The sequence below is a fragment of the Alligator sinensis genome, unplaced genomic scaffold (genome assembly GCF_000455745.1).
Source record: "Alligator sinensis unplaced genomic scaffold, ASM45574v1 scaffold346_1, whole genome shotgun sequence".
NCBI lineage: Eukaryota > Metazoa > Chordata > Crocodylia > Alligatoridae > Alligator > Alligator sinensis.
This window is the reverse complement of record NW_005842765.1, coordinates 606,330-620,345: the sequence shown is the minus strand read 5'-3', so window position 1 is coordinate 620,345 and position 14,016 is coordinate 606,330. Positions and strand designations below refer to the sequence as shown.

The following is a 14,016-nucleotide window of genomic DNA, read 5'->3' as shown; positions in this document are numbered from 1 at the left end:
GCAGGAAGTTAGTAATAAATACCAATACCTTAGTCAACTTAAACTTAGAAAACCAAACATTAGCTATTTCTTTTCTAAACATATTTGGTTATTTAATCATAAGATGTTATCAAGACAGCACTGCACATAGAATATCTATTTCTTAGTGAACAATTAAATAAAAGTTCCAGCAAATCTATAATCATATTTAAGGCAACTTGAAACAAGATTTTTTTAATATAATCTTCATTTTTTGACAAAAGTAGGCAAACGGATTCCAGATACGGTGTTATAGCTGAGGGGTTTTTTGTTTTTAAAAAGCAAAATAGATTTTTGCATAGCCAAAGGACTTACCTGGAATACTCATTTGAGACTACTGACCTCCTTGGTTAAGGTTATGAATGGGGTTTACATTTGCTTGTCAGCAAAATTTGTCTATAGTAGCAAGTGACAATTTTAAAATACAAGGCCAAATCATGGAATCAGTGTTTATGGAGGCAAAACTCTCACAGACCTTAATAAGAAATTCAGGATTTTGCTCACAGCTTATAGGAATAAGGAATAAGGTAAGTAACTATCACGGGCCAGTTTTTCTTCTCAGTTATGTCTTTGTACATCTTACTTCATAGACTTCATTGGAGTTATTTTAGAATGATGTATAACTGAGAGAATTTGGCCCTCAAATTTTCACTCTTCCAGGATTCCTTAGTTTACTCCTGACTATGAGGGGGTTCTAATATCAGTGAAACAGGTAAGAGAAAGAGAATGCAATGCAAAGAGAAGGGTTGTATTTAGGAGTGCACCAATAGAGATTTTTGGGGCCAGTATCAACAGCTGATTTTTAAGGAGGCATATCGACTGATCCCAATCTGATTTCCTATACGCAGCCTGGCAGCTTGAAGAACAGTGTCCAGCTAGTAAGTCTGTTGTGGTGGAAGGGGAGAAAAGGGAAGGGGCGTGCGGGGGGAGGGGGCAGATCAAAGTCCCTGTGGTGAGGGAGGGAGTGGGTCTGGAGCAGGGACTGTCCAGCCAGGGTGGGGCAGGGCATGGGATGGAGCCACGGCTTGTCCAAGGGGCACAGGGAAGGGAGGGCAGCTCTTGCCACTGCATGCACCCTGGGAGGGCACAGGGGACGTGCGCCCCATGATCTATGTAGAACAGGGTAGGCTGCCACTGCAGGCTGAGGCTGAGCTAGGCTCTTCCTGGTGGGTGCTGGGCCAGGCTGTGCTCAGGGCAGGTGGTGGTGGTGATGGGAGTGGGGCTACATGGAGGGCTGCAGCCACCCCAAAAATTTGTCGTAGCCCCCTCAAGCCCCCCCCTCCCAGCACCACTGTCTGCTGCACCCTGAGTGCAGCCCGGCCCAGCCCCCACTGGGAAGAGCCCAGCACAGCCCAGTCCTAGCTTGAAGTGGCAGCCCACTCCACCCTGCACAGATCCAGGGGCGCATGCCCCCCCATACCCTCCTGGGGTTCATGCAGCAGTAAGAGCTGCCTCCCCTCCCTGCACCCCCTGGATGAGCCGCAGCTCCATCCCATGTGCCACACTGCCCTGGCTGGGCAGCGCCTGCTCCAGTCCCACTCCCTCCCTCATCACAGGGACCTTGATCTGCCCCTCCTCATGCCCCTTCCCTCCCCACTCCCCTTCCACCACAACAGACTTACCAGCTGGATGCAGCTCTCCATGCTGCCAGGCTGTACTCCTCGCTGCCTACGTGCTATGCTGTAGCTGAGCGCATGCACAGGGCATTTATCAGCCACATCAAATAAAAAAAGTCAATTTCTGATGCAGTCAATTTTCTTTATATCAGTGCCAATCTCATATCAGACCGATATATTGGTGCACCTCTAGATATATTTATTATGTGGTTTCTCACAACCTCCCATTCAGTCCCAAACTATTTGAACTACCATCAAACTCTTTTGAGAAAAGAAAGAATAAGTTATTACATAATATAGTACTAAAAGAAAGCAGCATTACTTGCAGTTACTCATCTATTTTAAGTAAGTGTATGAAAATTTATTAAACTAGAGTTGGATATCAAAAATTTGGTAAGAATTTTTCCTAATACGTCTTTGATGTTATGCTTCCATATAGCTCTATTTTTTACCTACTCAAAATTCAAAGTGTTCAATCACTTTAAATCAACAAGACAGCACATTTGAAAAATGGAGATGAGGAAAAAACACAACCTGATATAATGCTTTACATTTTTAAATCTCGGTGCAATACTCAATTTAAAAAAAATATCCCTGCAGGTTTTTGTTTCACAAAATAAAGCAACATGTTTGTCCTTCAAGAGATTTTGTAAATAAATCCTTCAACAGATTTGTAAATAAAAATGTTTTTCAAATAATCTTTATATTATTTTAGATACTAAGGGAAATTCTTTACAAAATAGATGAGGTTTTGTGTAATCTGCACCTGAAAAATAAACTGCAGTAGCTACGAAGAATACCTATATTTCAGTTGATTTATATACTCAGGAATATAGAAATACAAGTGCCTTAATTTGTATCTATGTGCCAACTGTAGTTGTATTAACATGTTGTAGACTTTACAGTTGCAAACTGCCCTTCTAAAGTTGGTTCTTAACATGAAATATCTGCGCTGGAATATCCTCCCCACTGCTTGAACTGTTGGTTGTGAGATTCAAATGCTACTTTACTAGCAATGCATACTGACATATTTTTGGAGGGAGTGTGGTGTTGTAACTGTAGTAAACATCCCTGACTTCTGGGAGAGGGTATGATGCCTCCAAAAAAAAAAAGGATGGAAGCTGACAGTCTTGCTGAATTACAAGGGGAGAAAGAAGCAGGCATTGAACACTAACTACAGCAAATAGATAAATTAGCTCCAACCCAAAACTACAAGGTTAAATTCTCTCCTACCTCTCACACATCTCTGTCCTTCACAATCGTTTGTGTCACTAGCTATTTGAATTCTTGTGAACTAGAGATTGGCAAAGCCTAGTCAGCGATCTGCTGCCTAACCAAATAAGAGCTTTTGGGAATGTCAGATCATAAGGTTGCTGGAAAACTGACTCATCAGTTTTTTGGAGCATTTTTAACTGAAAAATGTGTTCTCTTTCATGTTTCTGAACCAAATATTATGCAAAAGAGGTCTGGGAAATTTCTAGGCATGAAGGCTCTCTTGTGCTCACTCCATAGGCCTGGTTTGCATATGTCTGGCCCCAGGATTGGGAGAGTGAAAAGTATGTTTAAAACTATGTTTAGAGAGGAAGGGGATATAGGAAGCTTGGATTATATTCTCTGCTCCATCATTGGTTACCTTGAACAAGTTGCTTAGTTCCTCTATGCCTCACTCTCTCCATCTATAAAATGTCAGTGACAATACTACCCTACCTCACAAAAGCATGGTGAGGATAAGTACACGGAAGAGTGTAGGATGCACAGATACTACGGATATAAGGACATGCAAATACTTCCCTGGTCCTGCACTAAACACAGCTTAGCCAGACCAGAGAAGCACTTAACAAAACAGTAAGCAGTTATTTAAGCTCTTGTATTTAAACCAGCCTCTTACCAATGTAGTTCTTTGACATTGCTACTTCTTTTATTTCAATATGAACTGAGCCTCTTGGGATTTGAACAACTTCCATGTACCCTATAAAGGAAAGGTAAACCTTGTTATTGTTATTACCCTTCAGCTTGAACTTTGAAACTAGCATATAACAAATTATCCAGTACTAACACTTTACATAGAATCTGAGATCCACTTTTATATGAGACAAGATAACTGAACACTGTTTTTCATGTACCATAATGGAGAGCTTTCTAGGTCTTGGAGACAATATGAAAACAACAGCAAGAACAGAACAAGCAGCTATAAGTCCCCTGTTTTAAAATACTAATAAAGCCCTTTTGACAATTATTCAGAACGAAATGATTGAACTAGAAGTTGGCTATTAAACAGAACAAAGTAATTTATTTCAACAAGTGTAAAATAAAGTACTCTTTAAAGTACTTTAATTTGCTTAAGATTTTGATAATGTGAAAAATGTAGACAAATACAGAGAAGCTTCCAGCCCTTTCCTAAAATTTCTTATATGCCCAACCATTGAAATCAACAACACAAAACAAAACTGAGTAAGATTTTATCAACAAATAGTTCCCCGCAAACCATAATGAATGCACCACAGAAATTATTCAGTTCTTGTTTACATGCACTGAAATCCATGAGAAGTGGAACAATATATTGCTATATTTGACATAAAGCCAAAGGGCAGAATCCTATTTCACTTTATGCACCCAAATGGCAGGTACCTAGCTGCATACCAGCCATTTCTGGAACATTAGCACAGTTTGTGACCCTACTCCATGTGCAGTGCATCAGCATTCCCTTGGCTACTGAGCACGTATGGTTGTCTGTGCTCAGGCTAGGTAGGTAGTGGGGTCATCACGCTCTTGTCCAAGGTGAGCATAAGTGACAAAATTGTATCCAGCAAAAAACCTTGATTAGCAAGTGTCAGATACAAGAGGAGGGCCCACACATGAGGTAGGCCAATAGCCTAGGGCACTTGTCCAGAAAGCAGGAGAGGTACTAGACCTTCATACAGACAGGGCTTTAACCTACATCTCTTTAATTTCCTAACTTCAGCATTGTCCAGTCCCCTCTCCAGCCTTCCTTTTTAAGCTGGGAAGCCAAAAGAGGAAGATATGGGACCAGGAATCAGGGAATTAATTACATTTTGTGGAGCTCAGTAACAGTGCTGCTCTGGAAGGGAAAAGGCCCTTGTCCTCAATTTGGCAGGAACTTCCACATTATTCTCCCTATAATGTATCCAATAACTGGAAAATGTAGCATACAATGGCTCAGCTTCAAGATCAGGACTGGAAAGAGGACTGGGCAGAGCCTAACCTGTGGGAAGTATAGCAGGCCCAGGACCCTGGGGTAGCCGTGATGCCCCCTGATGGCCGAGCTACTCTTGCCCCACTTCAGCTCCTTGGGGTGCCATCTTCTTCTTTATCTTTCCTGCCATGTCTTCATGTATCTTATAACACTCAGGGAGGCCACCCTAGGGTCCCAATGTGAGCCTCAGTCTCTCAGCTATCTATTGTCCACATGATTGGCACCAGTCATGCCCATAAATCATGGCCCTCCTGGCCCTATTCATGTGTTAGGGCACAAGCCACCTAAGAGGCAATAATTGTGGCCTCCATCCTCCCCTATAACCATGCCCATGTCTCAAAGGTGTTACTTTATATCAATTCAGATGGGTTTCCCTGGCCCCAGCACAACACTTGACCCCCTCAGGCCTCAAACCTTTGTCAGGACTTCAGCCATTCTGGCTTTGGCCCCTTTTCTCTAGCTGTGCCCCTCAGCCCAGGTCCATTGCCTCAGACTTCAGCTTTTGGGCCCTAGCCCTTTCTCACCCACTTGGGCTCTGAGCCTCTGGCCCTGGTCTCACCATCTTGGACCCCAGGTCCCTGACCGTGGTCTCTTGTGACAGCCCCCTGGGGTCCCTGACTCAAGCAAGGCTTGCTTGCTATTCAGTCTCCTGGAGTCCATGACCTAGGTAAGGCTGCTTGCATGCCACTCAGTCCCCTGAGGTCCCTCACCCGACCCTTGCAGGGCTCTACATGGCATGCCTCTCAGGCACCGTTGTGGCTGCCATGCCACCCCTATAGCCACAATTCAATCCCCTGGCTTTAAACTCAACCATAACATAAATATAAGCAAACCACTTCCCAACTAAAATGTATCCCCACTCTAGGTCAATACCCCACCACAATCCATATTTCTTCCTTAGCTGTCTGTCTAGCTCCCTTGGGTAGCTTGGGTGTCTATGGGCCTATCTTTTGAACCCCTTTCTGTCAAAAGCTCCTTCCCCTGAAACCTGCAGGGCCAAACTGCCCTCCTTGCTCTCGGCACTGGTTTTTATATGCCTCTAAGCACTGCCCCTTCCAGTCAGGTGGCTCCCCAGACACCCACAGGGATTTCCCCTTTGATCAATGACCAGCTTGCCCTCTGCTACAGCCCCACACAACAAATTTAGCTAACCACTCTCCACTTAAAACTGACAGGAGCCTCAGTCTCCCTGTCACAAAAGGCAGAGAGATGCAGTTTCAACCCCACTCGGGAGGAGGAGGAACCTAGAACATGTGTCACTGCTTCCTGAGTGAATGCCCTAACCGTTAAGACACTGGGCTAAAACCGTAAGGGGTGGGGGGGCTTCTTCTCTTCCCTACCTTTGCAAAGCCAGAATTTTGGGACTCGCACTCAGGTGCACACTTATGGAGCCATGAATCTCCACAGCCTACTTCCCATGCTCAGAAGGTGTGTAGATGCTCGCATTTTCACACGGCACTTTGAACAGGACTGCAAACTCTGTAATTGCCAATTTTGGCTCTTAGCTCCTTGCTCTTTGAGTAACTGCCAGCTGAGAGAATAATGTAAGAGAATTCTGCCCAAAATGTCAATAATTTAATAAAGCTCTGAAGAAAAATTTGGCAAAACAAAATCATCTAATTAAACAAACAATGAAAACCAAGAATAATATAAAATCAAAATACTAAACAAGAGGTCAAATGTCTGAAAAGAAACTATAGCTACAATTCTGAAATTTGATGTGCATAGTGGACTGCCATTCCAGGGTTTTTTTTGTGGTCTCCACAGTCCATCTGTACAAAATGATTCACAGGAATGGAGCCCATACATACCTCCTCTGGGCAATGAATCATTGAAGAAACCTTCAGTGGCTTCACATGTGCTCCCATCTCCTCCACATACACGACATCTATCCTCCTTAGCATCAGAACCCAAAATATTATCACAACCTACATGCTGAGAAGAGATAAGGGAAAATAAACATTATAGCAGGAAGTGGTTTCCTGGGCCACTATCTGAACACAACTAATACATACTTGGTGTTTTTAGTATCTTTCAGAGAAAAATCTAACTGTGCTTTAAACATATGACTGGATTACATCTTAAAACAATTATCATGCAGTATTAAACAGTGTCCCAAAATATTATGGATCTGTCCAAATCATTCTAGCCCAATGATTCTATTATAATTCTATTATAATTTTGTTCTACCTTTAGTCCTTTGTTAAAGCAAAACTGTACTGTATTGCCTTTAAATAGGTGCCTAAAACAAGTATTGCTGTATTTCTGTTTCTTTAACCTTTCCAACTTCCCCACCTTTGCTCTCTTAACCTATAGAAAAGGCTTTCAGTTAAATAATAACAAAATGATAATAAGTACTTAAATCTATGTGCTCACTGCAAGATCAAGCAGACTGAAAGGTTGAGTTAGACACAGAGAATGTTTGTGTATAATCTGGATATGATTTGTGTAGAATCTGGACATGATTTTATCTTACATCTATTCTACAGCATCAGTTCTACAGGGAGATGTTTATCTTACTTTACCAGTCAGAGATAATATGCCAGAATAACAGTAGACGATGATGATAATACCTAGTGTTTTATACTTAGAGTGTAAAATAGGTCCTATTGAAGATAGGCTTGAAAGAACCTCTGCAAAAAATCATGAAAGGGAAGAAAGTCATTAAAGTTAACAGCTGATACGTTAACGGGGTTATACAAAGCGAGTATCTATATGGAATGATCAGCGCATTTAATCCTTATGAATTAAGGAATTGCCTCTTCTAGAGAATTGGAGAAAATAGATGCCAGGAAAAAAGGGAAGGCTACTTAGTAACAAAAGACAAATGGAAGAGAATGAACACTGTAGTTTTACTTTTTCTGATAATTATAATATGAAGAAGAATCAAATCATCTCCACAACAGAACAGATGGCAGCCACGTGGATATAATTTATATTGGGCTTACTGCCTGCAAATACTATTTTTCTACCAATTTGCTTGAAAATAATGCAGATGTGATAACACAAGCTAAGAATTCAAAATATTTTCAGAATTTGACAAGTTAATAACTAGGCCATGAAAACTTTAGTTTTCTTACTGATCACAAAAAAACATTGATTGGACTAAAATAGCTCCTTGCCTAATCCTCTGGGGATAAATCTAAGTTCTATTTCTGGTAATTTAGTAAAATAAAGCATTATCTGAAAGCAACACAAGACTCCTGTATTTATTACATTAGTATTCCATAGATCATGTCTTGTAATTTTTTTCTTAGTTCAGCAATGAAATATACGGCAATTTTTTTGCTCTTATCAACTTTGACCCAATCAAATATAAATCTTGTAAATATAAAACTTAGCCCTCCTTTCAGCAAAGTGCCCAAAATAAGGTACTAGATCCAGTGAAGCTGGAAGGTTTTTTAAGTCACCTATACTATTCAGTTATTTAAATATATGGATTAGGAACTTCACTGAATCAAGACTTTAATGGAAGTACAGCACTACAACTATACCTTTAGCAGAATTAACCCTTCTATCTCTCTTCATGTTCCTGTAATGTATACTTGTTTTATGCTCATTCCAATGAATCTGACCTCTTGTAAAAAGACAAATGAACCACAAAGCAAAATTGACAATTTGAGGGTAACAAATCCAACCAACCAACAATTCTCTTTAGGGAAATGGAAAGGTATAATGCTGAGTTTCTTCAACTCCATTTAAAGTCAGCAGGAGTTGAGGGTACTCAGAAACTTCTGGAGTCAAGGCCGCAGAATATACAGGTTATGCTCAGGAAACGAATGCCAACGGAAAATGTGATTAGATATTTACACACGTACATGATAAAACTGATGTGAAATTCAAAACATTTAAGAGAATGCCATCCAAAGTGGTCAATGTTCCAAATATTTTTTTTCAATTTAAAATAATTTCAGGGATCTGTCTGTACCACAACTAAAAAGCTATGAAAAGTCATAGTAATTATGAAATTAGATGAGAGGATTATATTATTTTTCTCCTACTTACATAAGAGTTCAACTGGCACTCTCAACAACCCTTTTTTATAAAACCAGGGTGTAGAACTCATCCTGATCCATGGGCCAAATGAGTAGTGCAGGGCCAGACTGTGGGCCAGATTGGGCCCACAGACCAGTCCTGTGTCCTAGATATGACTGGTGGGGCTGGCCCCATGTGGGCGTTGCTTGTAGCATGTGCACTGGATCCAACCCTATGCTGGATACAGCGTGTCTGCTAGATCCAGCCAAATGCATACTGCATACAGCATGTGAATCCAATCCAAATACTGCAGGCAGCACCATGGGCTGCATGATAGAGCTCCAACTGGCCCTCATGCAGCCTTCAGGCTGTATCCTTGACACCCCTGATCCAGAATAATACAATCTGTACCAAAACTAAAAAGCTATATAGAATTATCATTGGTACATACGAAACACTATGAGGTGATCGATAGGTACTTTACAAAATGTATTGAACCTTGCATTCTCCATTGATGCAGATATCCAGTGAATCAACATTGCATTGAGTTCCATCTATTACTGCAGGGGCACGTTCAGTGTAAAAGTTGTAACCTTCAGCCAAACAGTTTAATGCACATGGTTTAACCCCACCTAGAAAAGCAAAGCAAAAGAAAAAAACAAACCTGTTTAAAAGCCTAGAGAAAATTAGATTGGTCGGTACAGTCTCAACTCTTCTCAGCATCCACAGATTTTTAAGATTTATTTTACTACTACTAATTAATCTCTCTACTTGATTCTTTCTTTCTAAAAATATTATTTCAGCTTATACCAAAGCATCCTATAGTTGGCAAGAGTTAAGTAACTATAGTTATTACTATATAACTATATTTATAGTCAAAAGATTCTGTAATGCTACTATAACTTAGTGAACAATTTAAAATTAATAAAAATATTATTTAAAAACTCTAGTACCAACAGTATAGTTATGGAAATATATCAAAAGGTATACAATATGCTTTAGAAGGTGAATAACATTTGGAGCACTAGGACCTGAATTTAAAGGGAATGTATCTGTTCTCTCTTTTCTTGACGGCTTATAAGACTGTAAGTTCAATTATTTGTGGAAATTAATGAGTATGTCTGATTGCCTGACTTTGAACAAAATCTGTTACTTAAATATCTAGGGGTGCCTGCAGACGTTAAAAAAAATGGTGCTTTACTTTAAACTCAGCTCATTCTCTTGCTGAGCCCTGTGCATATGCAGGAGAGGCAGTGCATTACTTCAACCTGGCTGTGCAGAATCTATAAAGATTGGGTGCTTTAGTGGGGCTTTTTTGGTGCTTTTATCTAGTAGTTGATTGAATCAGCTTTAGCTAAATGCCAAAAAGCCCTGCTGAAGCGCCTGCCTAGGCAGGGGGTCAGACTCGATGATCTGTTGAAGTCCCTTCCAACCCTAACATCTATGAATCTATGAATCTATGAAGTAATGTGTTGCTTCTTCCAATAAAGTGTGTTTGGGGCGGTGGGGAGGAGGGGTAACATCTGCAAGCAACTTAGGTGTCCTTATTTGCGCTAGCAAATAATGATGCCATCACAATTTGATTCACTTAGTAATCCTTAGATGTGCTAAGTGCCCACAGCTCCCACTGACTTTATTGAGAGCTAAAGAGGCTCTGTTCTTTGCAGAATAAGGCCCAAAATTATATGTGCACAGAGAAAAAGACTGAGTTTAAATATCAGGCCACTTGAAACAGTATCTCACACAAGCACTAAAAAAATTATCTTAAACAGCTATGTAACAAGGCACTAAAACTGCAAATATTAAGTAGAATTCTCAGCTGTGTAAGGAATAGGCAAGAAACAAGTTCTTGTACAGAGATAATTTCCTTTCTTGTTTTTCATGTCCTTTTTATTGCTTACTATGCTAGCTGACATGTGGGTTATGGAATCTTAGAACTGCAATATGATCATTAGACAAGTGATTTTTCATTTATGGTTAACGTCCACAGTATTCTAAATCCATTAAAGCTTCCAGTATGTTTTAGATCAGGACAATCCAAGGTCTAAGCAGCCGAGGGCCGCAGGCCCCCTGGGCTGCACTATGCTTGGAAATCATTCCCACTCCCAGCTTTCCAGGCCAAGGGCTCCCCCAACTCTGCAAGCTGTGCTGCTACACCCCACCCCATCCTCTTGGGTGGGGGCAGGAAGTGAAAGCCAGAGGAAAAAGGGGAGCCAGGGGACTCCAGCTGCTGCTGAAGCTGGAGCAGTGAAAAGAGTAGCAGCTGGGTGGAAGCCAAGAGGCCTGCAAAGTAACCCCTTGCGGGCTACATGTAACCCCATAGGCCACAAGCTGGACAGCCTTGTTTTAAATCAAAAGATAACTAACAGTCCTAAGTGAATGTTAGTTGGAGAGGTATTGAAGAAGGCTGCAGATTAATAAAGACTGGGGAAGTGATCAGTCATGATGAGTACAGGTCATTGATAAACATGATACGGGATGGTTGGTAAACTGCATGCAGTTAAACACTATGCATTTCAGTACATCTAGGGACCAAGAGAGTGGGTTGGAGAACTATCTTAGGAAGAAACATCTAAAAAAAACTACAGGTTATGCTGGATTAGCTAAACATAAGCTCCCAGTGTGACACTGTGGCCAATCAGGAACAGTGGAATATCTAGCAAGAGATGGAAAAATAAGAGAGACTAGAGAACAGCTTCATATTGACAAGCTCCAGGAGCTTGATGTATTTAGCGTATCAAAGAGAAAGTTATGGGGTCACTTCATCACACATACCTACATGGGCTCTTCAAGCTAACAGACAAAGGTCCAATGCCCAGAAACAGAAGTTAAATGAATTCAGATTAGAAATAACATACGATAATTTAACACTAAAAATAATGACTGTAGGAACAATTTACCAAGTATTATGACAGACTATCCATAGTAAGAAATACTTACACTAAGAAACATGCTCTAGTTCAAACAGGAATTAATGAAGGACGTCTTCTGGTCTGCATTACGCAAGAGGCCAAACCAGATAATTTACCAATATCACTTCTGCTTTAAAATCTAGTGTTCTATGATTAGATTTGTAAGAACACTGAGATGCAAGAGTCATCCCTATTACTAATGACATTTGTGAAATCAAAAAGCAAAATCTTGTTTCTGTGTTGAAAAAAGAAATCTTTGCCACATAAAGCAAAAACGAAGAGAATAAACAAAAAGCTGCATCCCAATCCTATGTCATTCAATGTTTGACTCAAGTATGGAAAAATGTAAGTCATGAAAAATATGCACATGAAATACCTTCTTGAGCCTAAAAAGTTAAATTTAATTCCCTACAGAATAATTTTATTGTGTTATTTAAATTTAGGAAGGATTCTCACCAGGTAAAGTTATATTAATTGCATATAACAATTGAAATTTAAATCAAAATATATTTATTTATATGCTGTCAGCCCCCAGAAAACCAAAGCAAAACACCAGGACAATTTACAGTACCTGTATGCTAACAACAAATTATGCTCTTAATCATGTCAACATAATCTCAGGCAATTAAAAGTAGAATTCAGCCTTCATTTTTACTAAAAAAATTATCAAGACCAGACCTTGTGTCACTTCAGGGGCCCAAGTGATTAGATAAAGTATCCAGTTGCCTGGAATGCATAGTGTGTGGCTGGACAAAGGGAGTGATTCCTGGCAATCAGGAGGAAATGGGAGCTGTCCAAAAGTTGCTCCAAATTGTGCTGAGGTCAACTGGCCTAAGGCTAGCCCTAGTATTGGGAGCAGATGGTTTTGCAAAGTCAACATAAAGTAAGAACCCAAGTCTCTAGCCTACCTGATCTATACCAAAATCAACTGACCATCTTTCCCAACTCTACCTCCTATTTTAAGTACAAGAAAACCAGAGGCCAGAGCCATGTCAGTGACTGAAGAAAAAATAGCAAAAGTCAGAGGAAGAGAAAGTGGAAACACGCTGCAAAGTTTGTAGCCTTAAGGCTACTTTATGCAAGCCTGCTCTATTAGCATGTTAGATCAGCTGAGAACTGCTCTAACCTATTCCAGCTGCTAACAACCCCAAAATGATAAACTGCAGAACTGAGGTATTCATAGTTTTGTGTTTCTGAAGCTACAGTTAACATTTAGGCTATGGACAGACATTCAAAAAGCCCAAGCCTGAATTGATTCAATCTTTGCAGGTTAGTCTAACCTGCAGAGATAGAACTGATTTTCAAGTACATAGACATTCACTTTTGATTCAGGAAATGCAGAAACATGTCTGCAGTGGCTCAGGCCAGAAGCCAGGGGGGCGCTAGAGCAAGCCCTACCTTCCATTCGACAGTGCTGAGCTGAGGGGGTGGCGTAGCCAGGCCCTGGCAGGATACAATGGTTAGGGAGAGGTTTAAGCCCCTACCCTGGCCTGCACAGTCCCCAGCCAGGGTATGCCTGGAGGGGTAGGGGGAAGCAGCCCTCACCAGGCTTTTCTCCTCTCCTCACTGCTCAAGGGCCGAGAAACGTTGCTAGACCCTGGTCCCTGGCAAGCACTCTGAGGCAAAGGTGGGAAAGTGGGGAGGAAGCAGGAGAGAGGACTACTTGTGTGGATTGCAAGCATCTGCTGATGATACTCAGCTTTTCAATCTCCCTCTCCCTACTTCTTCATACTGTCTGCAGCAAACTGACAGGCACTGCATTCGTTGCAAACCAGGTCATTTCTCAAACCTCCCTCTGTCCCCTGTTGAACACTGACAGCAAGCCAGCAGGGTGCTTATCAGAACACAAAGCTTATCAGCCCATCAAGAAAACAAGGCCTTTCTATTAGTTCAAGCTCTTCTTAAACAGCTTTTTGGAAATATTTTTAAGGAAGAATGGAGGAACATTACCAGATGGCCTGCTAATTAGCTCCAAAAAGCCTAAGCAGACACTTTTCTGTCTGCCTTTGTTCCAGTGAGATTGGAGACACACACATAGACACCTCTCAGCATTAGCTAGCATGGGGGTAGCATGACTATGATCAAATGCCACTGGGGTCCTTGCTGTGAGAGAGGGGGGATCCCTGACTGAGCAGCAAGCGGGGAGGGAGGCATGGGGCAGGGAGAAATCAGGAAGGCACTGCTGTCTCCCAGCTGCAGTCTCCACCTCCTTATAGATTCATAGATGTTAGGGTCGGAAGGGACCTCAATAGATCATCGAGTCCGACCCCCTGCATAAGCA

At 41.2% G+C, this 14,016-nt stretch overlaps 1 protein-coding gene across 1 annotated transcript in view; it reads right to left on the bottom strand.

The window, feature by feature from the left end:
• The window catches only part of ADAMTS6 (ADAM metallopeptidase with thrombospondin type 1 motif 6), a 345,170-nt gene that overhangs the window by 75,259 nt on the left and 255,895 nt on the right, over positions 1-14,016 (bottom strand). Inside the window, exons 16-18 of the mRNA XM_025216768.1 lie at positions 9,322-9,455; positions 6,660-6,783; positions 3,523-3,603 (exon numbers count right to left, since the gene is read on the bottom strand). Of these exons, the coding sequence (XP_025072553.1) occupies positions 3,523-3,603; positions 6,660-6,783; positions 9,322-9,455 (339 nt within the window). The remainder of the gene's footprint in view (positions 1-3,522; positions 3,604-6,659; positions 6,784-9,321; positions 9,456-14,016) is intronic.